This window comes from Anolis carolinensis, chromosome 2 (assembly GCF_035594765.1).
Source record: "Anolis carolinensis isolate JA03-04 chromosome 2, rAnoCar3.1.pri, whole genome shotgun sequence".
NCBI lineage: Eukaryota > Metazoa > Chordata > Lepidosauria > Squamata > Dactyloidae > Anolis > Anolis carolinensis.
This window is the reverse complement of record NC_085842.1, coordinates 23,067,685-23,092,711: the sequence shown is the minus strand read 5'-3', so window position 1 is coordinate 23,092,711 and position 25,027 is coordinate 23,067,685. Positions and strand designations below refer to the sequence as shown.

Sequence of the window (25,027 nt, the reverse complement as noted above, 5' to 3'; positions counted from 1 at the left end):
TGCCCATATGGACAACTTTCTATTATTTCAGATTGTGGAATTTCAGATCTGGGATGCTCAATCTGTATTTGGCTGCTGATCCACATGTAAAAAGGAAAAAAGGAAAAGAATGGTATATATTGTACTTTAAAGTAAGTTATAGTTCTATATTTTCTCAAGTGATATAATCACATATATTATGACTGTAATATCAATTTATATATTCCAACTGTACAGATAAGTACATATTTCAATGTCCAATTTTAACAAATACAATCTTGATAGTGTTCTCAAGGTTTGTAGTACTCTTCTTCAAATTCGATCATTCAAAGTAAATCAAAGTTCCATGTCAATAGTAAATCAAAGTTCCATATCAATAGCAACAAAGTTCCATGTCAATAGTAACGACTGGTCTCCCGGGTATGCATCCAGTTTCGGTGACCTTCTTCAGGTAGACCTTCTTCAGGTAATCCTGGAGTTCCCTCTGTTTGCTGCTCTGCTGTCTTATTTCTTTTCATAGAATTAAATGTAAATTGATTCAAAATAATACAAACCATACTAGAAATAATACAAACCATACTAAAAATAGACATGTATAATACACCCCAATAATATCTAATATAGTATATAAATATCAGGATTCACAGCAAAAAGAACTTACATGTCCTTGGAGGATCCTTACATGTAGTGTTCTACCTCAGGTTGCGAGCATTCAGCAGTAGTTCTGTAAAGACTTAAGTATTTTTTTATCCCATTATAAGAAGCAGGTGAGATCTAGCCTATCGTTTAGGCCTTGTGGGGTTAAGGTCTTCAATTTGTGGATCCAAAAAGCCTCCCTGCAGAGGATCCTTCAAGGACATGTAAGTTCTTTTTGCTGTGAATCCTGATATTTATCTTCCCAGAGAACGAAGCTGTTTCAACATCGTATCAGATGCCTGCCTCCCCGAAACTTCCCAAGGGAAACGGTTTAGTCACAATCGTCTCTCTCCGCTAATCTCGCGCTTCGCCTTAGAAACTACTTATGGGAGCGATGTGTTTTGAGAAAAGCCTTCCTATCAAACACCAAACTTTCCAGGGAACCAGGCTCTGTTTCAAGGGCGTCCCTAATTGGCTCTGGCACGAAAATGTCAACAGGGGACATCTGGAATGGCACAGAATCTTGCTGAGATGGGAAAAAGCCCAAATCCTCTTCAGTTTGATCTATGATGGCTGCGGGGTCATGGGCCAAAGGTCCCTGAGACATCACACACTCCAACACCCATTGTCCCAAGACCCAAACGGCACTCCATTCTCAAACCCACAGCTTCAAGTTTAACCAATGCCAGTTTATTCTACACTATGCACCAATTACAAACCATAAATGAATGGACTTTTGGACCAATGAGATTAAGGATCGTAATCTGCACGAATCACAGCACATGCCCACTCTTTGTAATGACCACTTTGTAATACCCACACTTGTGACTGGGAGGCACGTCAGATGTGGGATTACGCTGTGTCCTGTAGTATCCACGTTGACCACTGCTGCATAAAACCATTTCTGATCTTGCCTTCATCCTTGCATGTTTTCAGTGGGCTCAGGCACACTGGGAGACCCAAGATTTTGGACAAATAGAACCATTCCTTGATGAAACAAGTGATACTCAAATGTTACCAAAACAAGTATTTTACTTTCTACAGAATAAAAATGCAAGATGTCCGTGCTGCGTTCAGAAAACAAGGAGACACAAGGAATCATACTGAAACATACTTTGGATAATGGAGTGCAGAAACATATCAAGGAAAATCAATCTGTGCTTTATCATTTAGCCCTTGATTGTACAGATCACGAAAAGCTATGGATTGTACATAAAAAATGGTTGCAACACGGCATTGGATTTTCCTAATGTGTAATTTTTACTCAGGACAAAGGGCCGAAGGACGAAGACAGAGAAAAGGAATTGTTTCAATTTGGCAAGAGGGTGAAGCATGGATGCATTTTATCACCCGTTTTGTTTAACTTTAACTACACAGCCAAGGCCTGCCTACATCTCTGGGAAAGGCCAGGAAAGGGAGGGGCAAATAGATAGGCTGTCCACTTACTACTAAATTCCAATAAATGGAATTCTTGACTAAAAATCAATTTGCATCTTTTATTCCCTCTTTGTTGTTGTTGTTGTAGCTAGGCTTTCCAAATGGAAGAAATCCCCAGTTGATCCATGCACTGAGCACTGCCATGAGGAATGGCTTCTTCATTCACACTCCAGCCTCCAAACCAGGTTTTCACAAAGGTGTAAAGAGAGAGCAGAGAGGTTTCACAAAGAGAACAAAAAGAATCCACAGCTCCAGATCTCCAGAGATAAAGCTCCTCTTGTGTCTCAGATGGTGTGAGTCTTTGGACATTGCTCTCCATCCTTACGGAGAGAGTTCCAGGTGGCCTTCTGAGAACATAGAAAAGAACGGGAGGAGGGTCTCTCCTGAGAAAGAGGCTGGAGGGTATTCATACATCAGGGCTGCCGAGTCTGCATCGTAAAAGGCCACCCGACCCCCTTCGTAGTTCAGTGTCACACGGACCCTCTTCGATTCCTTGCTCAGATTCAGAGGGGAGGCCACACCGTTGTTGGAGAAGAACCAGTATTCACTCCAACACTTTTCCACTTGCCAGATCCCAGCATGAGGGACATAGGGAATGCAGCCCTTTCTCTGCACAGACTTTCTGGCAACTCCCACAGACCATTCTCCCTCACTCCCCAGAAGGACTTCCCAGAAATGCCTGCCTCCATTGAATCCCTCCTGACCCAACACGAAAAAATACTCGTTGAATCTCTCAGGATTGTCAGGAAGATCTTGCTCTTTCTCTCCAAAGGTCACACGTCTGAGATCTTCAGAGCAGATGAGTTGAGGATGGGCTGTGCTTGGATCTAGAGTCACATGTGCTGTTGGTGATGGAAACAAATGAAGGGTGAAGAGAGAATGAATGAATGAATGAATGAATAAAAGTGTAAACTGATAGAAGATCAGCTTCTATCTGATTCTAAAAAGTAACAAAGAAATATTCCCTCTCCATCTCAAATCTAGATGATTCTACATTATGCTACTTACAAGCAACACCTGAGCATGGGTTGGTGGGACTATGACGATGGAGACCAGGGTTCAATTCCCCCTCAGTGATGGAAACCCACTGGGTAAACTTGTGCCAATGACACACTTTCAGCCCCAGAAAACCCTGTGATAGGATCGTCTTGGTTTGCCAAGTCAGAAAGAATTTGAAGGCAGACTAATCATCTGGTTTTATAACAAAATTAATGTCCCACATATTTCATATTGAGTTGGAGACCAATTCTTTTTTAAGGAATGCATAATGTGTGCCACTAAAGTAGGCTTGAAGCAAGGAGCCATAAATAGTCAGTGTTCAGGTTGTTTTGACACTCTTTTGGGGATTCTATACAGAATCCAGATACAGTAGAGTCTCACTTATCCAACATAAACGGCCCAGCAGAACGTTGGATAAGCGAATATGTTGGATAATAAGGAGGGATTAAGGAAAAGCCTATTAAATATCAAATTAGGTTATGATTTTACAAATTAAGCACCAAAACATCATGTTATACAACAAATTTGGCAGAAAAAGTAATTCAATATGCAGTAATGCTATGTAGTAATTACTGTATTTACGAATTTAGCACCAACATTTCATGATGTATTGAAAACATTGACCACAAAAATGCATTGGATAATCCAGAACGTTGGATAAGCGAGTGTTGGATAAGTGAGACTCTACTGTACATGCCAATGATCAGAGCTTTAAAAATCTACCTATTTAATCACAACTCCGAGAAGCCAGAAATCAGACTTCATACAATCTCAAAGAAGAACTTCCAGTTTAAAGCTATTTTCTCTTAACCTGTGTTGCATAACATAGTTCTCATTCGTTTGGGGAAAAAGATCTGGATGTCTGATTTGATATTATCGTATTAAGGCATTCTAGTTTCCAATCAACTCATTCACAGTCAATAGAAATAAAATGCTTTTTTACTGTTGTCTGTGTTCATTTATTTACCTTTTTGCTGCTGAAGTCCAGATTCCAGAGAGGCTGGAGAGAGAAAGGTGAGAGTGAGTCTTAGCACAACATGGTGACTCTCAGAAAATGAGGAGAAAACAACACAGGGAAGCTGAGATCCTGTACCCAAGAGACGTTGTGTGGCCACCAGCAGAGAGTTATGTCTCATTGATTAACATGTTCTCTCTAGGAATCTCTGAGTCCTCCACATTCCCGCTCCCTTTTTCCCCTGAGATCCCACATTCTTAACCCCTGCGAATGTGGAGGGCTGGCTGTGCAATGATCATAATCACCTTTGAATCAAAATCTAGGCCCAACTCTTGGCCTCATGGCTCGAAGCAGGACACAATCCAGCCAAAGCACACCACCATGAATAAATAGGATAAAATGTGTATATTAGAACTCAAGCCACACAGTTTGTTCAGACTACCACTAGTCCTCCACATTTGCAGGTTACATGGACCAGAGTAAGGCTGATCAGGGCCCTCGACATTTTCATTTTATTTTGCTTCACTCTGAAATGTTATTCCTCACTAGAAATAAAATGGAAAAGAAAAAAAAACAATTGAGCAAATTGATACAATTTTGTTTCACATTTGAAAGGAAACATTAGCACTCCAATTTGCTGTTCTGTGGCCCTAATTTTTGAAATGCCATGGAATGTTACCCTTTCCAGACCAAGGTCAAGTCTCACTGAAATTCCTTGCAGACAATCTCCCTTACCTCTAAATTGCTTCATGACGGCCTCCAAAAATGGATTGATATCACAGACGTCCCAGATCTTCCACTTCAGGGCAGGAGGAAAGGCTGCAGAAGTCTTGGATTTCTCCTTATTCTTATGCCTGGAGGAGAAATAAAAATATCAGATGATGCATCTTCATTGTAGAATGAATGGACTTTCAATTTATATTCCATTGCTACTGCATTTTAATCCTTGCATTGTGTATTTCAATATATATTGTTTTGTGATGGTGTGTTTTAATATACACATTTTATGGCATTTATTCATGGTGGTGTGCTTTGGCTGGATTGTGTACTGCCTCGAATCATGAAGAGAGGTGGGTAACAAATCAAAGTTGTTGTCAAATGGCATTAATTCTAGAGTGTAAATGCTCCACAGAATCATAGAGCTGAAGGGGTCTCATTGATCATCAAGTCCAATTCTTCCTGTGAACCCCAGCCAAACACAGACTCCTGCAGCACGCTTTTGCTTTTGAGGGTCATGTACTTCATGTGGAAATTTGAGTTTTAGTGGGAGGAGGAGATGAAATTAACTTACCCCTGTAAGAAGCTTCTGATATCCTGTAAATGAAGGAAAGAAAGAACTCAGCAGAGGCATTTGCATGGAGACCACTCTCATATATCTGAAAAAACAGGGTATCCAATTACTAATTGTCGTGACACAGCCGCCTCTTAAAAAGCCACACACATAAAGGAAAGTTCTTAAATATTTATTAAAAGATATTTTAAACTCAGAAACACTTAAATGCAGTGTTTCTCTTCAAAAGTAAACGTCTTAGTTCAAAAGGAGTCAAAAGCAAGAACAAAAGAATAATCCGGATTATCTGGCTTGATAATCCACAGCAAATGTAACAGAAACATTACCAGAACCGACGCCACTCAATGCTGTGGTGCAAAGGGCTGGAAAAGAGCAAAATGCTCCGAAAGGCAGCAAGCAGAATCGTAGTCGAAGCCAGGCCGAGTTCCAAAGACCAAAGGGAGAAAAACGGAGACGCCAAGCCAGGAGCAAGCACAGACGAAGGTCAGGAGCCAGACCGGGTTCAGAAGCCAGGAAAGCCAAAGTAAGAGCGCCAAAGCAGGGACGCCAAAGCAGGGACACCAAAGCAGGGACGCCAAAGCTAATGCCGAACTGGAAACGCTGGAGCAGAAATGCCAAGGCAAACGCCAATCTGGAAGCGCTGAAGCAGAAACGCCAAGGCAAACGCCGAAGTGGAAATGCTAGAGCAGAAATGCCAAAGCAAACACCGAACTGGAAACAATGGATCAGAAACGCCAAGGCAAACGCTTGTGATGCCTCATGGGCCTTGTAGTCCCGCTCCTAGTGTCACTGTGGCAGATGAGGATGAAAACATGGGGTTTTCTCCGGATCAACAACAGCCGGAATCCTTCCAGATGCCTGATGTTGATGTTCTTGCCCAAGAACCAATTAAAACCGACCTTGAACAGCTCTCACCTCCCTTCGCTAGGAGACAATCCTTTGCTGCTGACAGGGGAGTGAAAGAGCGAATTCGCAGGAGTGTCAGAATTGCAGGCAAACAAGACGCTGATTAGCCATGTTTCCCCTGGGAAATCCAGGGAGTCTCACATCTGGAAAGTTGGGGTTCGTTCCCTGTTCTCTAGGGAAAGAGAACGCTGGACACCTGTTTGGCGGGAAAACGAGACCCAGTTAAAGGTGCCTGACACGGTTGGCTCCGTGCGGAGACAACAGAGCAGCTTCAGGAGTGAGTTCGTGTTTCCAGCCTTGTGTGGACTTCGCTAAGTCCGCAATCCAGTTTCCTTGCCTTGTTTATTCAAGTATTCAAGATTTGCCTTGCCTCGTTCCTAGCCACGGACCTTGTTCTCAGTTTCAAGCTTTGATTCCTGCCTTCTTGTGAATTTACCTTGGACCTTGAAAGACTCTGGACAATTCCCCACACTATTGCTTGGCAATAGTGTGTGTTTCGGTTTATTGGATTTTATCTTTGGACTCTAATATCATTTATTGGACAAACTATTTCTGGACTACATTTGACCTCCTTTGATAGGTCTGACTCTGGACTATATTTTCTACTTGTTTTTATTATTCTTATATATTTCCTTAATAAAGATATTAGATAGTTTATTGGCCTCCGTGTATGGTTCTTGGTGCTCCGCTGCCTTGAGCGTGACAACGCTGAACTGGAAACGTCGAACTGGAACGTTGTTGTCAAGAGCTGGAGTCAGAAGCCAGGAACACTGAAGCAGGACTCAAACCGGATTATCAGGAAGCTGCACAGCCAGGACCCAAGGAGAACAGGCAGCAACAAAGCAATGTCCCCAAAACGATACCTTGCCTTCTGCAAGGCAATAGTTTTCCAAACTCTACTTTTAACTTACTAGTCGGAGTCCGATGCTGATGAGACCTCCGCCCTTTCCTCATCAATCACAGCTGATCTTGATCTTGTTAGTGGACCTTGCCTCCCATCCCTCCAGCCCCTCCATCTCTGTTCAAGACTTAGATCTCCCCATGTCCCAGAAGTATGAGAGGCTTGCCAATCCCCTGATGCAGCCCCATGGGCTGGCTCATCATCCACATTAACTTGAGTCCAGTCAGCATTCTCCATCTCACTCCCAGACCCATCATTCCCGGAGAATCCCTCAAAAGTCTCCTCATTCGTGGGAGCAGTGAGTATATCCCAGATCTTTTTCCTTTCTCTTTCCTCATCTGACTCCTGCTCTCGAGTAGACCTTTTAGTTCCTCTACTCTCTGCAAAATCATCATCTAGCATGGACTCCTCATCACTAGAAAACCCATAAAACGTCTCATTCTCTGAAGGAGCCATAAGCATTTCCTGGAACCGCTTTACTTGTTGTTCTTCATCAAGTACCTGCTCTCTATTAGCCCTTTTTCTCCTTCTAGCTGTTTCACCCATAGAACCATTACTGCCCCTTGGCCCAACTACAACACTAATGAAATCAACGAAGCAAACTCAGGAGGGTGAAGCAGCTCTCCCTCCACAAACTGAGGAGATGGGTAGATCTATGTAACCACTGGCACTATTTTGCAAGCAGCTTTTTTGGCTGAGCCATCAAAACACTGATCAAATGCAACTACCAATATAATAGGAATCTGGATCTCTTCAGTCCAACCAGATGCAATGCTAGAATGTACAATCAAAGCACTCCCACCAGTCAGCCATCCAGCTTTTATTTAAAAACCTCCAGAGAAGGAGACTTGACCACATTCTGAGATATAGAAACAGAATGGTAACATATTGGAGCTGGCAGTTCGACTGTGCAATGTTTTGCAAGAGTGAAAAAGTTAGGAAACAAGGAAAGAGAGAAAGAGCCGAGTCTGCTTTGTTTATTAAGGAAATGTATGAATCCATATATCTATATCTATTAATATGTTGGTGTTTCTTGGGGCAAGTGGGTTAATAATAATAATAATAATTTATTTCTACCCTGCCACCATCTTCCAAAAGGGCTTAAAAAACACTCGTAATGGAATAACGCATACAATGCAATAAATACAGATACATCAATATCAAAGGAAAACATAATTTACATCATCAATACATAAAACAATACCACAATAAAATCAATCAATCCTAAAACAGACATCGATAAAACATTACGGTAATTATAGAAATAAAATGAATAAGGACCAACCAGTCATATAAAGTTCTTTCAGTGAAAACCAATGGGTCTACAATTTAAACTTTTGGGCTCTATACCTATTGGAAAGCTTAATTAGAGAGCCAAGTTTTTAGATTAGACTAAAAACATTGGAGAGTGGGGGCTAGCCTAATTTCCCTCACGGGGGCATTCCAGAGCCAGGAACTGTATCTTTTTATTTGCATTTCTCTTGAGGCTGAGAGGGTGTGGCTCAGGAGATGAGGGAAAGGCCAATAGTCACAGCTAAATCTTGGCTTCACGGGTTTCCACAAAATCACAAAAGGAGATTAAGGCGTTAGGGCTTCCTGGATGTTCAGTTTCCCAAGCACATTTTATATCATGTCTCTTTGGGTACTCACTACACTGAGGAGCTGAAGCCTAAAATTCAGACAAAATGAAAAGGACTGCTATCCAAGGGCGTTGAGTTGTTGCATGACAATGCATGCCTGCACACTGCTGTCAACACTCTGCAAAAACTTTGTTTTGAAGTGTTAAAACTTCCCCCATAAAGTACTGATCTTGCCGATCGGCACAGATGCAGGAGAAATGTCAGGAGAGAATGCTGCTGGAACATGGCCATACAACTCACAGCAACCTATTGATTAAAATAAATTCTACAGCCAGACTTTGTATAACATCCAGACTGCCTGTCTCAGCCCCCCATGGGGACAATCTGGGCCTTACCTGGAGGAGTTCACTTGCCGGCTGCTGAAGCTTCTCCTCCATCTCTTGGATGAGTTTCGAGAGAGAGGAGAGTTCTTTGGAGAGTCTGGCCAGATGTTCCTATCCTTTGGCTGAAATCTCCTTCTCCACCTCTTCCATTTTTGCCAGCAAAATCTTCTCTTGTTCTTCTAGAAACTGGTGCATGCGTCTGAAGGCAGCCACAGTCCTATCTTTCTCTCTTTGGGTTTTCTCCTAGAATAAAAGAAAAGACTGAAAGTCAGTTTTTGAAGTGGATTCCCCACATTCCCTTGGAAAGGGATTTGTGTCTCTTCACATAAAAACGTCAGTATCCAGAAGAGAAGGAGCTTTGTGAATCCTCTCAAAAGCTTGCCCCTGGAATGGGTCAATATTGTCTGTAGGCTATTAGAAAACGGATAGGGAAACAGGAGTGAGAGGCAGAAAGAGGATCTTTGGAGCAAATTATCTGCAGATGTGGGCAAAACATCAGGAGAGCATGCTTCTGGAACATGGCCATACAGCCAGAAAACTCACAGTAACCCAATTATCTGTGTTCTTCTTGAGTGGGGCTTACATCTCTTCACAAAGAAAATGTCAATATCCAGTGGTGAAAGTGCTTTGTGAAGACCTGCAAGGGCCTGCCACTGGAATGGGTTTGGGTCAATATTTTTCTGTAGGCTATCAGGTCTCTTATAATGAGGGATAGTTTTGACAAATGGAATTCAGTTTATTATTATTCAGACTCACATTCACTCATACACTCTCCTTTTTCAGTAGCAATGTCACTTACGAGCAAATCCTGGCTTTCCCGCGCTGCGTCTGCTTTGTAGGCCAGAATTTTCTTTCTCTCCTTTTTCAGAGTCTCCAGCAAATTCCAAATCTGATCCTGAAGAAGAAGACAAAGTCCTTGGTCACTTCTGTTGTTCAAGGTTTTGAATAGTTTCAAAGATCATGCCGCCAACCACACCACATTTACTGTATTTTATGGGAGCTTTGGACAATGTTGATCTCTACTGGCAGCCCTCTGTTCTTTGGTTAATACTGCTTCCACAATTTTCTTTACTCATAAAAAGGCCCTTCAAGCAAACAAACAAAAAGTATCTGAAAATCCCAGGTTTTGTTTCAGTGCTGCTCCATTTTATTTTGGAGATGCACATGATGAATGTTATCGCATGAGGCAAGCAAGCTATTGCATCCCTAATGCCTGATGCCATGTTCATCCTGTTGCCGTCATACCTCCTCCCTGGGATTGTTCCATCTCCAGTTATTAGCAGTGAAAACCCATCTGTCCCAGCATGACGGCAGCAAGATCACATCAAGAGCTGGGATTTTCTTCCCCTTCACTCCTTCCACTCTCCCTCGCTAATCCAAAGCTGTCTATTTTCTTTTTATTTATTTTATATTTCACTGTGTTATTTTTCAAAACATTAATTCTAGAGTGCAGATGCGTCCCTGATCCCTGAAAACATCAGGGTCTGGGGAAATATGGAACTGGAGGAAAGGGTTCGCTCGTCCCACCTCACTCTGCACATCAAAGCATCCTCCCTGAGAGATGGCCATCCAGCCTCTGTTTAGAGAAGGAGACTCCAACATGTTTAGAGTCAGCGTATTCAATCACGGAACAGATATTGCCTTCAGGAAGTTCTTTCTAATGTGCAGGAATCTTTTTTATTCTGTTGCTGAAATCTCTGGCAGGGAGCACCAACGCCTAGACTTAATGTCAGGGGAAAGGGTTCGCTACTCCAACCTCAGTCTGCCATTCAGGAACACACAATCAAAGCATCCTCCCTGACAGATGGCCATCTAGCCTCTGTTTAGAGAAATTCAGCGTATTCAATCACAGAAGAGCTATTGCCTTCAGGAAGTTCGTTTCCGACTCTTCGTGACCGCATGGACCAGTCCACGCCAGAGCTCCCTGTCGGCCATCACCACCCCCAGTTCCTTCAAGGTCAAGCCAGTCACTTCAAAGATACCATCCATCCATCTTGCCCTTGGTCAGCCTCTCTTCCTTTTTCCTTCCATTTTCCCCAGCATCGTGATCTTTTCCAAGCTTTACTGTCTTCTCAAAATACCTCATCTTTGCCTCCAATATCCTTCCCTCCAGTGAGCAGCCGGGCATTATTTCCTGAAGGATGGACTGGTTGGGTTTTCTTGCGGTCCAAGGCACTCTCAGGATTTTCCTCCAGCACCAGAGTTCAAAAGCGTCTATCTTCCTTTGCTCAGCCTTCCTTATGGTCCAGCTCTCCCATCCATAGGTTTGAATATGCGGATCTTCGTGGCCAGTGTGATGTCTCTGCTCTTCACTATTGTATCAAGGTTGGCCATTGCTCTCCTCCCAAGAAGTAGACGTCTTCTGATTTCCTGGCTGCAGTCTGCATCTACAATGATCTTCACTCCTAGAAATATAAAGTCTGTCACTGCCTCCATGTTTTCTCCTTCTATTTGCCAGTTATCAATAGGTGTGGTTGCCATGATCTTGGTTTTCTTAATGTTTAACTGCAACCCCGCTTTTGCACTTTCTTCTTTCACCTTGGTGATAAGGCTCCTCAGCTCTTCCTCATTTTCGGCCACCAGAGTGGTATCATCTGCATATCTAAGGTTGTTAATGTTTCTTCCAGCAATTTTAACTCCGGCCTTGGATTCCTCAAGCCCCGCACGTCGCCTGATGTGTTCTGCGTACAAGTTGAATAGGGAGGGTGAAAGTATGCAGCCCTGCCGCACTCCTTTCCCAGTCTTGAACCAGTCTGTTGTTCCGTGATCTGTTCTTACTGTGGCCACTTGGTCTTTATACAGATTTCTCAGGAGACAGACAAGGTAACTTGGTATCCCCATACCACCAAGAACATGCCATATTTTATTATGATCCACACAGTCAAAGGCTTTAGAATAGTCAATAAAGCAGAAGTAGATGTTTTTCTGAAACTCCCTGGCTTCCTCCATTATCCAGCGGATATTGGCAATTTGGTCTCTCATTCCTCTGCCTTTTCTGAACCCAGCTTGGACATCTGGCAACTCTCGCTCCATGTATTGCTGGAGTCTTCCTTGCAGGATCTTGAGCATTACCTTACTGGCATGGGAAATAAGTGCCACTGTACGGAAGTTTGAGCATTCTTTAGCGTTTCCCTTTTTTGGTATGGGGATATAAATTGAATTTTTTTCCAATCTGATGGCCAATCTTGTGTTTTCCATATTTGCTAGCATCTGGCATGCGTCACCTTGACAGCATCACCTTTTAAACAACCCAGCTGGGATCCCATCGTCTCCTGCTGCCTTGTTGTTAGCAGTGCTTCTTAAGGCCCATTCAACCTCACTCCTCAGGATGTCTGGTTCTAATTCACTCACCACACCGTCAAAGCTATCTTCTATATTATTATCCTTCCTATACAGATCTTCTGTATATTCTCGCCATCTTTTCTTGATCTCTTCAGCTTCTGCTAGGTCCTTGCCATCTTTGTTTTTGATCATGCCCATTTTTCCCTGAAATTTGCCTCCAATGTTTCTGATTTTCTGGAAGAGGTCTCTTGTCCTTCCTATTCTATTGTCTTCTTCCACTTCCATGCATTGCTTGTTTAAAAATAGTTCCTTGTCTCTTCTGGCTAACCTCTGGAATTATGCATTTGATTGGGCATGTCTCCCCCTATCGCTGTTTCCTTTCACCTTCCTTCTTTCTTGGGCTACTTCCAGTGTCTTAGCAGACAACCGTCTTGCCTTCTTGGTTTTCTTTTTCTTAGGGACGTACTTTGTTGTTGCCTCCTGAACAATGTTGTGGACTTCTGTCTATAGTTCTTCTGAGACTCTATTTATTAAATCTAGTCCCTGAAATCTATTCTTCACCTCCACTGTATATTGAGGGAATACTTTTTTATTCGGTTGCTCAATTCTCACAGTGCAGCTACACTGTAGAATTAACACACTTTAACACTATTTTAACTGCTAGGACTCAATGCTAAGGGATTTTGGATTTGTGGTAAGGTAAGGAGCCCCCAGTGGCAAAGTGAGTTAAAACGCTGAGCTGCTGAACTTACTGTCTGAAACGTTGGCAGTTCGTATCTGGGGAGCAGGGTGAGCTCCCACTGTTAGCCCCAGCTTCTGCCAACTTAGCAGTTTGAAAACATGTAAATGTGAGTAGATCAATAGATACTGCTCCGGCGGGAAGGTAACAGTGCTCCAAGCAGTCATGATGGCCACATAGCCTAGAGGGTGTCTACTGACAACGCTGGCTCTTTGGCTTAGGAATGGAGATGAGCAACAAACCCCAGAGTCGGACACGACTGGACTTGATGTCAGGAGGAAACCTTTATCTTTAAGGCATTGTAACATTTTGGCAAAAATGTAAAAGACCTTGTACAATTGCAACTATCATGGTTTGTAGCACTGAGCCATGGCAGCTAAAGTGGAATCCAACTGAATTAATTCTAAAAAAATAATTTAACTCTTTATCCCTGAAAACCTCAGGACCTGGGGAAATATTGAACTGCCAGCCACAGACCTGCATTGTGGGGTGGGGATGCACCACAACACCTTGTTAGGGGTCCCTATTTTACCCCCTCCTCCTACCTTGTACTCCTTTGAGGCCTCGTCCAGAGGAATCACTTTGTGGTTTTTGTGCTCCTTCGACCTGTCGCACACCACACAGATGGGGGCTTTGTGGTGCTTGCAGAAGAGCTTGAGGGGCTCCTGGTGCCACTGGCAGAATCTCCCCTTCTCTTCCGCCTTCTGGCTCTCCAGTTCCTTGGCTACCTCCACCAGGTTTGCCAGCTGTCTATTTGGCCTGATGTCCCCTTCCTGCACTTTCTCCCTGCACTGTGGGCAGGAGGCCTCTTTCCCCTCCCAGCATTGATCCAGGCAGGATTGGCAGAAGTTGTGCCCACAGGAGATGATCATCACAGGCTTCTTGAAATACTCCAAGCAGATGGGACAAGCCAGTTCCTTACAGAGCTTCTTCACAGAGTCTCCAGAGGCCATGGCTGCTGATGCTGCTCCACTGCAAAGACCAGACAAAGTTAACAGCCTCACTTTCGTTTCTCAGGCTTTCTCTTCTCTTCCAGGAAAGCAGCTGATGACTCCGCCTCTGCCCAACCTTTGGTGCTGCAACCTGTCTTACAAAGATCCATGCTTGGCAAACACCATAAGCCCAGCAACCTACCTTTTTCTCCTAATGTCCTGAACACCAGGACACCCACTGTCCCAAATCTGGGATCACCGTGGGACCTATATCCCAGGAATAAACCTACCAACACTCATTGTCCCAAGACCCAAACGGCACTTCATTCTCAAACCTCCCGCTTTCACAGTAGGAGAACACACCAGACACCCGACAGCTTCAAGTTTCACCAATGCCAGTTTATTCTATTATTTATTTACAGTATTTATATTCTACACTATGCACCTATTACAAACCGTAAATGAACGTTCTTTTGAACCAATGAGATGGTGGATCGTTATTTGCACCAGTCACAGCACATATCCAATGTCTATATAATACCCACGCTTGTGACTGGGAGGCACGTCAGATGTGGGATTTTGCTCTGTCCCCCAGCATCCACTTTGGCCTTTGCAGAATAAAACCATTTATGATCCTGCCTTCATCCTTGAGTGAGTGTTTTCAGTGGAGCAATCAAAGCTCAGGCACTCCAGGAGACCCGAGATTTCAGACAAGCAGAACAACTGCACTGACCTTCCAGGCATGAAACAAGTGATACTCAAACATGACCAAAACAACTATTTTACTATATACAGAGTGAAATGGCCAGATGTCCAAGCTGCTTTCAGAAAACAAAAAGGCACAAGGGATCATATTGAAACATATGTTGGATAATGGAATGCAGAAAAGTACGTATTTCAGAGAAAAATCAATCTGTGCTTTATCATTTACAGCAAGTCTTTGATTATTCAGATCATGAAAAACGATGCGCTGTACATAAAGAAATAGGTGCACCATGACATTCGATTTTCCTGATGTGTAACTTCTACTCAGGACAAGGGCCCACCATGAAGACCAGCGACAGAAAAAGAATTGTTTCCCATTGGCAAGGGGATGAAGCAAGGCCGCGCTTTATCACTCCCTTTGTTTAACTTTAACTTTCTTTAACCCCCTTTCTTCCCTGGGAAAAGCCAGGAAAAGGAGGGGCAAACAGACTTATAACTGAATTCCAATAAACGGAATTCTTGACTAAAAACTGATTGAGGTCTTTTATTCCCTCATCATTGTTCCTGCTGTAACTGGGCTTTCCAAATGGGAGGAAGTAGTCCCCGGCCGATCTATGAGTTGAGCATTGCCATGAGGAATGCCTTCCTCATTCACACACCAGACTCCAGCCAGGTTTTCACAAATATGTATAGAGAGAGCAGAGAGGTTCCAGAAAAAGAGCAACAAGAATCAACAGTTCCAGATCTCTGGAGATAAAGCTCCTCTTGTGTCTCGGATGGTGTGAGTCTTTGGGCATTGCTCTCCATCCTTACGGGGAGATCTCCAGTTGGGATTTTCTACGCGCAGAAAAGAACGGGAGGAGGGTCTCTCCTGAGAAAGAAGCTGGAGGGTATTCCAAGATCACGGCTGCTGAGTCTGCATCGTAAAAGGCCACCCGACCTCCTTCATAGTTCAGTGTCACGCGGATCTTCTTGGGCTCCTCGCTCAGAATCAGAGATGGGGACTCATTGTTGTCTGAGAAGATGTATTCACCTTCCCACTTTCCCACATCCCAGGTCCCAGCCTCAGGGTCACAGCAGATCTTGCCGTTTTTCTGAACAGACTTTGTGGCAACTCCCACAGACCATTCTTCCCCATTCTCCACAAGGACTTCCCAGAAATGCCTGCCTCCTGTGAATCCCTGCTGACCCAGCACATAAGGACACCCACTGAATCTCTCAGGATTGTCAGGAAGGTCTTGCTCTTTCTCCCCATTGATCACACGTCTGAGATCTTCAGAGAGGCTGAGCCGAGGATGGGCTGTGTCTGGATCCAGAGTCACATGTGCTGTTGGTGGTGGAAACAAATGAGGGGTGAAGAGAGAATGAATGAATGAATGAAAGTGCAAACTGATAAAAGACCAGCTTCCATCTGATTCTAAAAAACAACACAGAAATATTCCCTAGCTCCCGCAAATCTAGATCGATTCTACATTGTGCTACTCTACTTCTTACAAGCAACACTTGAGCATGAGTTGGTGGGATGATGACTCTGGAGACCAGGGTTCGATTCCCCCTCCGTCATGGAAACCCATTAGGTAAACTTGTGTCAATCACACACTCTCAGCCCCAGAAAACCCTGTGATAGGATAGTTTTGGTTTGCCATATGTCAGAAAGAATTTAAAGGCAATCCAATCATCCGGTTTTATGTGAATGTTAAAGTCCCGCATATTTCATATTGGGGTAGGAGACGGATTCTTTATCTAGGGATGTGCCACTAAAGTAAGATTGAAGCAGAGAGCCATAAATAGTCAGTGTTCAGGTTATTTTGACACTCTTTTGGGGATTCTATACAGAATACAGATACATGCCATTTGTTCAGAGCTTTAAAAATCTACTCAGACCGACTAGCCATGCACCACTCTCTCAGCCTCAATGTTTGTTTGTTTACCTTTTTCCTGCTGAAGCCCAGATTCCAGAGAAGCTGGAGAGAGAAAGCAAAAAGTGAGGCTTAACACAACATGGGTGACTCTCAGAAACCCAGGAGGAAACAACACAGGAGGGCTGAGTTCCTGCACCCAATAGAACTAGTGTGACTTCACCCACAGAGAGTTACGTCTCATTGATTAAAACGTTCTCTCTAGGAGTCGCCAAGTCCCCTCCAGTGTGTCTCAATTGTAAGACTCTCTAAGAAATTGGCTATAGAGTCATGCTGGGGGACTAGAGATCCCTACAGGGAACGCCTCTGTAAGATTCTTTAAGTCCTCCAGGTTCCATTATTATATTATTACAGTAGAGTCTCACTTATCCAAGCTAAACGGGCCAGCAGAAGCTTGGATAAGCGAATATCTTGGATAATAAGGAGGGATTAAGGAAAAGCCTATTAAACATCAAATAAGGTTATGATTTTACAAATTAAGCACCAAAACATCATGTTATACAACAATTTTGAAAGAAAAAGTAGTTCGATACGCAGTAATGTTATGTTGTAATTACTGTATTTACAAATTTAGCACCAAAATATCACGATATATTGAAAATATTGACTACAAAAATCGCTTGGATAATCCAGAAACTTGGATAAGTGAGGCTTGGATAAGTGAGACTCTACTGTATATCGTCTTCCCTTGTAAAATGGACTCTCCTTCTCTGTATAGCGCACCCTTGTGGCCACCCCCTGGATAACTAAAAATTAAATAAGACAAATAATACAATTTTGTTTCACATTTGAAATGAAACAGTTGTTTCGAGTAGCCATTCCAATTTGCTGTTTTGTGGCCCTAATTTTCCAAATGCTTAGGAATTTTTTCCCTTTTCAGACCAAGGTTGTATCTCACTGAAAATCCTTGCAGACATTCTCTCTCACCCCTGAATTGCTCCATGATACCCTCCAGGAAGACACCGATATCACAGAAGTCCCAGATCTTCCACTTCAGGGCAGGAGGAAAGGCTACAGAAGTCTCAAATTTCTCCTTATTCTTATACCTGGAGGAGAAAGAACAACATCAGAGGATGTGCAAACAGAATAAATGCCGTTTGACACCACTTTGACTCCGCCATGGCCAATTTTTATTTATTTATTTCGTGTCAAAAACATTGCATAATAAATAAGTTTACAAGTGATAAAATAAAGGAATCACAAACAGCTAAATAGTTTTGAACCAAAAGCGGGCAACAGCAATCGCATTGTCCGTAGCTTTAAACAACTCCTCCTCCGTACATGAGGCAGGGCATTGTGGGCAAGGATACATATGCGGAGTTGTTTGTTCAGCTCCACAGTCACACAAGGTGGAGGATTCCTCCAGGTAGTGCCACCTCGCCAGGTTGTCTTTTGATCTGCCCACTCCGCTTCTGAGTCTGTTCAGGGACTTCCAAGTTGCCCATTCTTGGTTTGCCCCGGGAGAAAGACCCTCATGGGGGGCCATCCAGTTAGAATTGCCAGGTTTAGCTGCCCAGAGGGACACCCTTGCTGCTGCTGGAGGAACATCAAGAGGAGTGGTGGTTCTCATGAAGCCCTTTCCTTGATTTGAGTCTGGTGGGAGGAGGGTGATAGTCATGCAGTGGATGGCTTTAACAATGTTCGACCTTTTTTCTCTCACTGCATGGCCAATGCTATGTAGTCATTTAAAGGGCTTTCTCTGCCAAAGAGTACTGGTGCCTACATTCCAGAGCACTGAGCCATAGCAGTTCAAGAAAATGTTGAACTTTGTACTTTAAAATTACATTCTATTGGTACTGCATTTTACTCTTTGCATTGTGTATTTTAATCTCTCATAGCTCGAGGATGATGGTCCTCCAAGTGTAGCGTCTGGCTGAGGATGCGTAGGTGGTTTTGGAGCCCTATTCTTGACCCACATGTTCTCCCACAGTGAAGACATCAGTTTCCAGCCCTGGTCAGGGTTGGATTGATGCGCCTTCCTCTTGGCACGTTTCTCCCTTAAGCCCTCCATTTGTGCCTCTTCGAATTCTGCAGCTGACCTCCAGCTATAATACTCAAGGGCCAGGGCTTCCCAGTTCTCGGTGTCTATGCCACAGTTTTTAAGATTGGCTTAAGTCCATGTTTAAATCTCTTTTTCTGTCCACCAACATTACGTTTCCCGTTCTTCAGATGGGAGTATAGTAACTGCTTTGGGAGATGGTGATCGGGCATTCGGACAATGTGGAAAGTCCAGTGGAGTTGATGGCGTAGGAGCATCGCTTCAATGCTGGTGGTCTTTGCTTCCTCAAGCATGCTGACATTTGTCCGCCTGTCTTCCCAAGAGATTTACAGGATTTTTTGGAGACAACGCTGATGAAATCTTGCCAGGAGTTGAGTGTGACTTCTGTAGACAGTCCATGTTTCCCAGGTGTACAGCAGGGTTGGGAGGACAATAACTTTATAAACAAACACCTTGGTATCTCTACGGATGTCCCGATCCTCAAACACTCTCTGCTTCATTCGGAGAAATGCTGCACTTGCAGAGCTCAGGCGGTGTTGTATTTCAGCGTCGATGTTGACTTTTGTAGAGAGGTGACTGCCAAGGTAGTGGAAATGGTCAACATTTTCTAATATTACACCATTAAGTTGTATTCCTGGCATTGCAGAGGGATTGGCTGGTGCCGGCTGGAAGCGCACTTTGGTTTTCTCATTCAGTGAGAGGCCGAGCTTGTCATATGTTCCTGCAAAGGCGTTTAGAGTGGCTTGTAGGTCTTCTTCTGGATGCGCAGAGGCTACATTGTCATTGGCATATTGGAGTTCTATAACATATGTTGTTGTGACCTTGGTTTTGGCTTTGTCTGGCTTTGTCTGCTGAGGTTAAATAGCTTGCCATCTGTCGGATAGATGATTTCCACTCCAGTGGGAAACTTCCCATCAACAAAGTATTACAGCGATGAAGATGGGAAAAAAGTGGGGGCAATAACACATCTCTGTTTGACACCTGTAAAGGTAAAGGTAAAGCTTTCCCCTGACATTAAGTCCAGTCATGTCTGACTCTGGGGGTTGGTGCTCATCTCCATTTCTAAGCCGTTGTCCGTAGACATCTCCAAGGTCATGACTGCATGGAGCACCGTTACCTTCCCGCCAGAGCACTACCTACTCACATTTGCAATGTTTTCGAACTGCTAGGTTGGCAGGAGCTGGGGCCAACAGCGGGTGCTCATTCCACTCCCCAGATTTGAACCTGTGACTTTTTGGTCCGCAAGTTCAACAGCTCAACGCTTTAACACACTGCGCCACCAGAGGCCCCTGATTCCACCTTAAATGAGTCATTTTGGGAGCCACTGCTGTCCAAGACTGTTGCCATCATGTCACCGTGGAGGAGCCGCTGGATGCTCACAAATTTGTCAGGGCACCCGATTTTTTGAAGGATGGTCCAGAGGGCTCAGCTATTCACTGTGTCGAATCTCTTTGCAAGGTCGATGAATGCCATGTACAGAGGTTGATTTTATTCCCTGCATTTTTCTGGAGCGGTCGTGTAGTGAAGTGCAGTGTGTTGTAATGTATATATTTTATGGTATGTATTCATAGTGGTCTGCTTTGGCTGGATTGTCTCCTGCCTGAAGTCATGAGAAGAGGTGGATAACAAATTAAAGTTATTGTTGTTGTTTTTGTTATCAAATTGCAGAGTTGAAGGGGTCTCATACTTCCTGTGAACACAAGCCAAACACAGACCCCTGCAATGCACCACTGCTTTTGAGAGTCATGCATTTCATGTGCAAATCAGAGCTTTAATGGGTGGACGAAAGGATATTAACTTACCCCTGTAGGGTGCTTCTGATATCCTGTAAATGAAGGAAAGAAAGAACTCAGCAGAGGCATTTGCATGGAGACCACTCTCATATATCTGAAAAAACAGGGCATCCAACTAATAGAAATAATGGGCGCAAAGCATCCCTCCCTCCGCAAACTAAGAAGGAGACGAGTAGATCTATGTAACCACTGGCACTATTTTGCAAGCAGCTTTTTGCAGAGCCACCAAAACACTGGTCAAATGCAAGCCTCAGTATAATAGGAATCTGGATCTCTTCAGTCCAACCAGATGCAAGGCAAGAATGCCCAATCAAAACACTCCCACCAGATGGCTATCCAGCTGCTATTTTAAAACCTCCAGAGGAGACTTCACCACATTCTGAGATGTAGAAACAGTTTGATTATGCAAAATTTTGCAACAGTGAAGAAGAAAAAAGAAAAGAGAGAAAGAGCTGAGTCTGTATTGCTAATTAAAGAAATGTATGATTGCATGTGTGTGTGTATATATATATATATAGATAGAGAGAGAGAGAGAGAGAGAGAGAGAGAGAGAGAGGGGTATGTGTAGGTGTTTCTTAGGGTAACAGGGTTACGGTAATATTTATATTTCTCTTGAGGCTGAGAGGCTGCGGCAATAGTCTCAGCCAAATAAATCTTGGGTTCAGGAGTTTCCTCAAAATCACAACAGGACAGTTGATCAGATTAAGGCTTCAGGACTTCCTGGATGTTCAGTTTCCCAAGAGTTTCCCAAGCACATTTTATAGTATCTTTCTTTGGATGCTCACTACACTGGAGAGCTGAAGCCTAAAATTTAGGCAAAATGCAGAGGACTGCTATCCAAGGGCATTAAGATGTTCCATGACAATGCATGCCTGGACACTGCTGTCAACACTCGGCAAAACCTTGGTCTTGAAGTGTTCAAACATCCTCCCTATAGTCCTGATCTTGCCCATTGGTACAGATGAAGGCAGAACATCAAGAGTGAATGGTTCTGGAACACGGCCATACAGCCCGAAAAACTCACAGCAAACTATTGATTAAAATAAATTCTATAGCCGGACTGCAAATAATTTTTGATATGTTTGTGTAATCTATCTATTGATCAATCAGTCAATCAATCAATCAATCAATGAAACTCAAGTCAGTCTTAAGTTCATTTATGGTTATTTGTTTCTAAACATAGCACAAAGGTAATGTCATACAACAGTTTGTGTTCATAGAAACATGAGATGGCCACTATCTCAGCCATCCATGGGGACAATATGGGCCCTACCTGGAGGAATTCACTTGCCGGCTGCTGATGCTTCGTCTCTAGGATGAGTTTTGAGAGAGAGGAGAGTTCTTTGGAGAGTCTGGCCAGATGTTCCTCCCCTTTGGTTGAAATCTCCTTCTCCAACTCTTCCATTTTTGCCAGCAGATTCCTCTCTTGTTCTTCTAGAAACTGGTGCATGTGTCTGAAGGCAGCCACAGTCCTATCCTTCTGTCTTTGGGTCTTCTTCTAGAATAAAGGAAAAGAAACATGGGAGTGAGAGGCAGAAAGAGGGTCTTTGGAGAGAATTCATTCTTTTTGGGTGGGGCTTACATCTCTTCACAAAGAAAATGTCAATATCCAGTGGTGAAAGTGCTTTGAGAAGACCTGCAAGCGCCTGCCACTGGAATGGGTTTGGATCAATATTTTTCTGTAGGTTATCGGGTCTCTTATAATGAGAGATAGTTTTGACAAAAGGAATTCAGTTTATTCAGACTCACATTCAACTATACACTCTCGTTTCTCAGAAGCAATGCCACTTACAAGCAAATCTTGGCTTTCCCATGCTGCGTCTGCTTTGTGGGCCAGAATGTTCTCTCCTTCCTTCTCCAGAGTCTCCAGAAAATTCCAAATCTGATCATGAAGAAAAAGGCAAAGTCTTTGGTCACTTTTGTTGTTCAGGGTTTTGAATAGTTTCAAAGATCATGCCATCAACCACATTTACTGAATGTTATGGGAGGTTTGGACAATCTTGACCTCTATTGGCAGCCCTCTCTTCTTTTGTTAATTCTTTTGAAAATTGTTCCACAATTTTCTTCACTCGTAAAAATGCCCTTCAGAGGAAAACAAAAGAATATGGAAATCCCAGGTTTTATTCCTGTATTAATCAATATTATTTGGGAGATGCACATGATGGATGCTATCACAGGAGGCAGGCAAACGATTGCATCCCTATTGCATGATGCCATGTTTATCCAGCTGCCGCCTTGCCTCCTCTCCATGATTATCCCATCTCTAGGTATTGTCAGTGAAACCCACCTATAGTTCACAATCCTGCAACAGTCCTGTTACTTACTTTGATACAATGGTTCCCCTCCCCTGTGTTGTTTTTCAAAGCATTAATTCTAGAGTGTAGATGCACCCTTGATCCCTGACAACAATATTCCCCCTGTCTGGGGAAATATTGAACTGCCAGCCACAGACCTATATTGTGAGGTGGAGATGACCCACAACACCTTGTTAGGTGTCCCTATTTTACCCCCTCCTACCTTGTACTCCTTTGAGGCCTCGACCAGAGGGATCACTTTGTGGTTTTCGTGCACCTTCGACCTGTCGCACACCACAGAGATGGGGGCTTTGTGGTCCTTGCAGAAGAGCTTCAGGGGCTCCTGGTGCCACTGGCAGACTCTCCCCTTCTCTTCCGCCTTCTGGCTCTCCAGTTCCTTGACTAGCTCCACAACATTGGCCAGCTGCCTGTTTGGCCTGATGTCCCCTTCCTGCACTTCCTCTCTGCATTGTGGGCAATAGGCATCTCTCCTCTCCCACCATCGGTCTAGGCAGGACTGGCAGAAATTGTGCCCACAGGAGAGGATCACAGGCTTCTTGAAATACTCCATGCAGATGCGACAGGCCAGTTGCTCACAGAGCTTCTTCATTGGTTCTCCAGAGGCCATGGCTGCAGATGCTGCTCCTAAGTAAGTAAGTAAGTAAGTAAGTACTGCAAAGACAGCTAACAGCCTTACTTTCGTTCCTCAACCTTTCTGTTCCAGGAAAACAGCTGATGACTACCCAACCTTTGGCCCTGCAACCCCCGAGCTCTTCAAATGCCTCAGGCTTTGGGAAACTGGATATGAGACCCTTCCCCTTTCTCTGCCTTCCTGGACACTGCTCAAGTTATTCTCTAAGCATATAACTCCCTTACTTAAAGATGCTTCTTTGGCTACTGGTGCATTTCCAGATACAATGCATTCAAGGGGCTGGTTGCAACCTATGCATCCCTATGCAGCTTAGGTCCAGCCTACCTGAAAGACCACTTCTTCCCACAGCAGTGTTTCTCAAACTGTGCTCCTCCAGGTGTTTTGAAGGTCAGCTCTCACAATTCCTAACAGCTGGTAAACTGGCAATAGCATGGATGAAAAGGATTCTGGAGCTTAAAGAAACATGACGTGCAGAGTTTACTTTAAAAGTTTCAAAAGGTTTCTTAAACCACAAGGAAGTCCATTTCTAGATAGAAAAGATGGGTGTCTAGACTATTTAACTGAGAAAATAGAAATCCTTGTTTCTTCTAAGGTCAAACAAAGGGAAAAGATTCAAAGACTACATTCTGCATTCAATCTCTCACACAGAAGCTTAGATATGGAAGACAGAGGTCTCTTTTTGGGGGGACTGAAAAACAAGAGCTTTGCAACACATAGCCTGAAGGTAATTTTATATGCAATATTTTAAATAATATAGTGCCTGAAACAAAGTTGGTGAAACCTGAATCCTCTGAAATCAAAGGTGTTACTATCTCACTTACTGTTGTGGGCAATTGTGAAATTTGCAGTATTTTGTATTTCCTGATGAGAGACGCTCAATGCGTGCTTCTCCATGTCCATGTTGCCTAGCACTGGGTTTGTGTGTGATTTGAAAGCATTTGCAAGGCCACCTGCTCCATTGCAAAGCAAAGGTGTCACTCTCTCAGCTGCCCATATAGACAACTTCCTAGTATTTCAGATTGTGGAATTTCAGCTCTGGGAAGCTCAATCTGTATTTGGCTGCTGTCTCACATAAGCAAGTATTTCCCCAGAAACATGCAATATGTCCCCTGGGCTGGAAAAAGCTTGTTGCCTTCCTCCTTCCACTCACCAGGGCTCAGATGGATGACCTAAGGAAGCACCCCAGCTGCCAAATTCCCCAAAATCAAGCAGGGCCATTTCCCCAGGTGGTTCCTCATTCACCAGTGCATAAGCACTACACATCCCCTGACTTGAACCTTCACAGCAAAGAGGGAGCAGCCATCGGCCGGCTTCCCTGTCTTACAAAGATCCATGCTTGGCAAACACCATAAGCCCAGCAATCTACCTTTTGGTCCTAATCTCTGAACACCAGGACACCCACTGTCCCAAATCTGGGATCACCGTGGGACCTATATCCCAGGAATAAACCTACCAACACTCATTGTCCCAAGACCCAAACGGCACTTCATTCTCAAACCCTCCCGCTTTCACAGTGGGAGAACACACCAGACAGCCGACAGCTTCAAGTTTCACCAATGCCAGTTTATTCTACACTACGCACCAATTACAAAGCGTAAATGTACTTTTGAACCAATGAGATTGTGGATCATTATTTGCACCAGTC

General features: G+C 43.6%; 2 protein-coding genes across 2 annotated transcripts; both read right to left on the bottom strand.

The window, feature by feature from the left end:
• Nucleotides 1–850: 850 nt before the first annotated feature.
• LOC100553962 (zinc finger protein RFP) lies at nucleotides 851–14,670 on the bottom strand. The gene is given in 7 exon segments (XM_062973626.1): nucleotides 851–2,894; nucleotides 4,019–4,051; nucleotides 4,742–4,860; nucleotides 5,298–5,320; nucleotides 9,080–9,310; nucleotides 9,867–9,962; nucleotides 13,634–14,670. Coding segments are annotated over 7 exon segments (1,431 nt in total). The 5' UTR covers nucleotides 14,042–14,670; the 3' UTR covers nucleotides 851–2,373.
• Nucleotides 14,671–14,678: 8 nt separating this feature from the next.
• LOC100553367 (zinc finger protein RFP) lies at nucleotides 14,679–24,773 on the bottom strand. Its single transcript, XM_008105886.3, has 8 exons — nucleotides 23,707–24,773; nucleotides 22,954–23,375; nucleotides 22,229–22,318; nucleotides 21,710–21,934; nucleotides 20,446–20,468; nucleotides 17,572–17,690; nucleotides 16,657–16,689; nucleotides 14,679–16,052 (listed from the first exon to the last, which is right to left on the bottom strand). Exons 2-8 carry the CDS (start codon nucleotides 23,356–23,358, stop codon nucleotides 15,535–15,537), a joined length of 1,413 nt encoding a protein of 470 aa, XP_008104093.2. The 5' UTR covers nucleotides 23,359–23,375; nucleotides 23,707–24,773; the 3' UTR covers nucleotides 14,679–15,534.
• Between the last annotated feature and the right edge of the window lie 254 nt (nucleotides 24,774–25,027).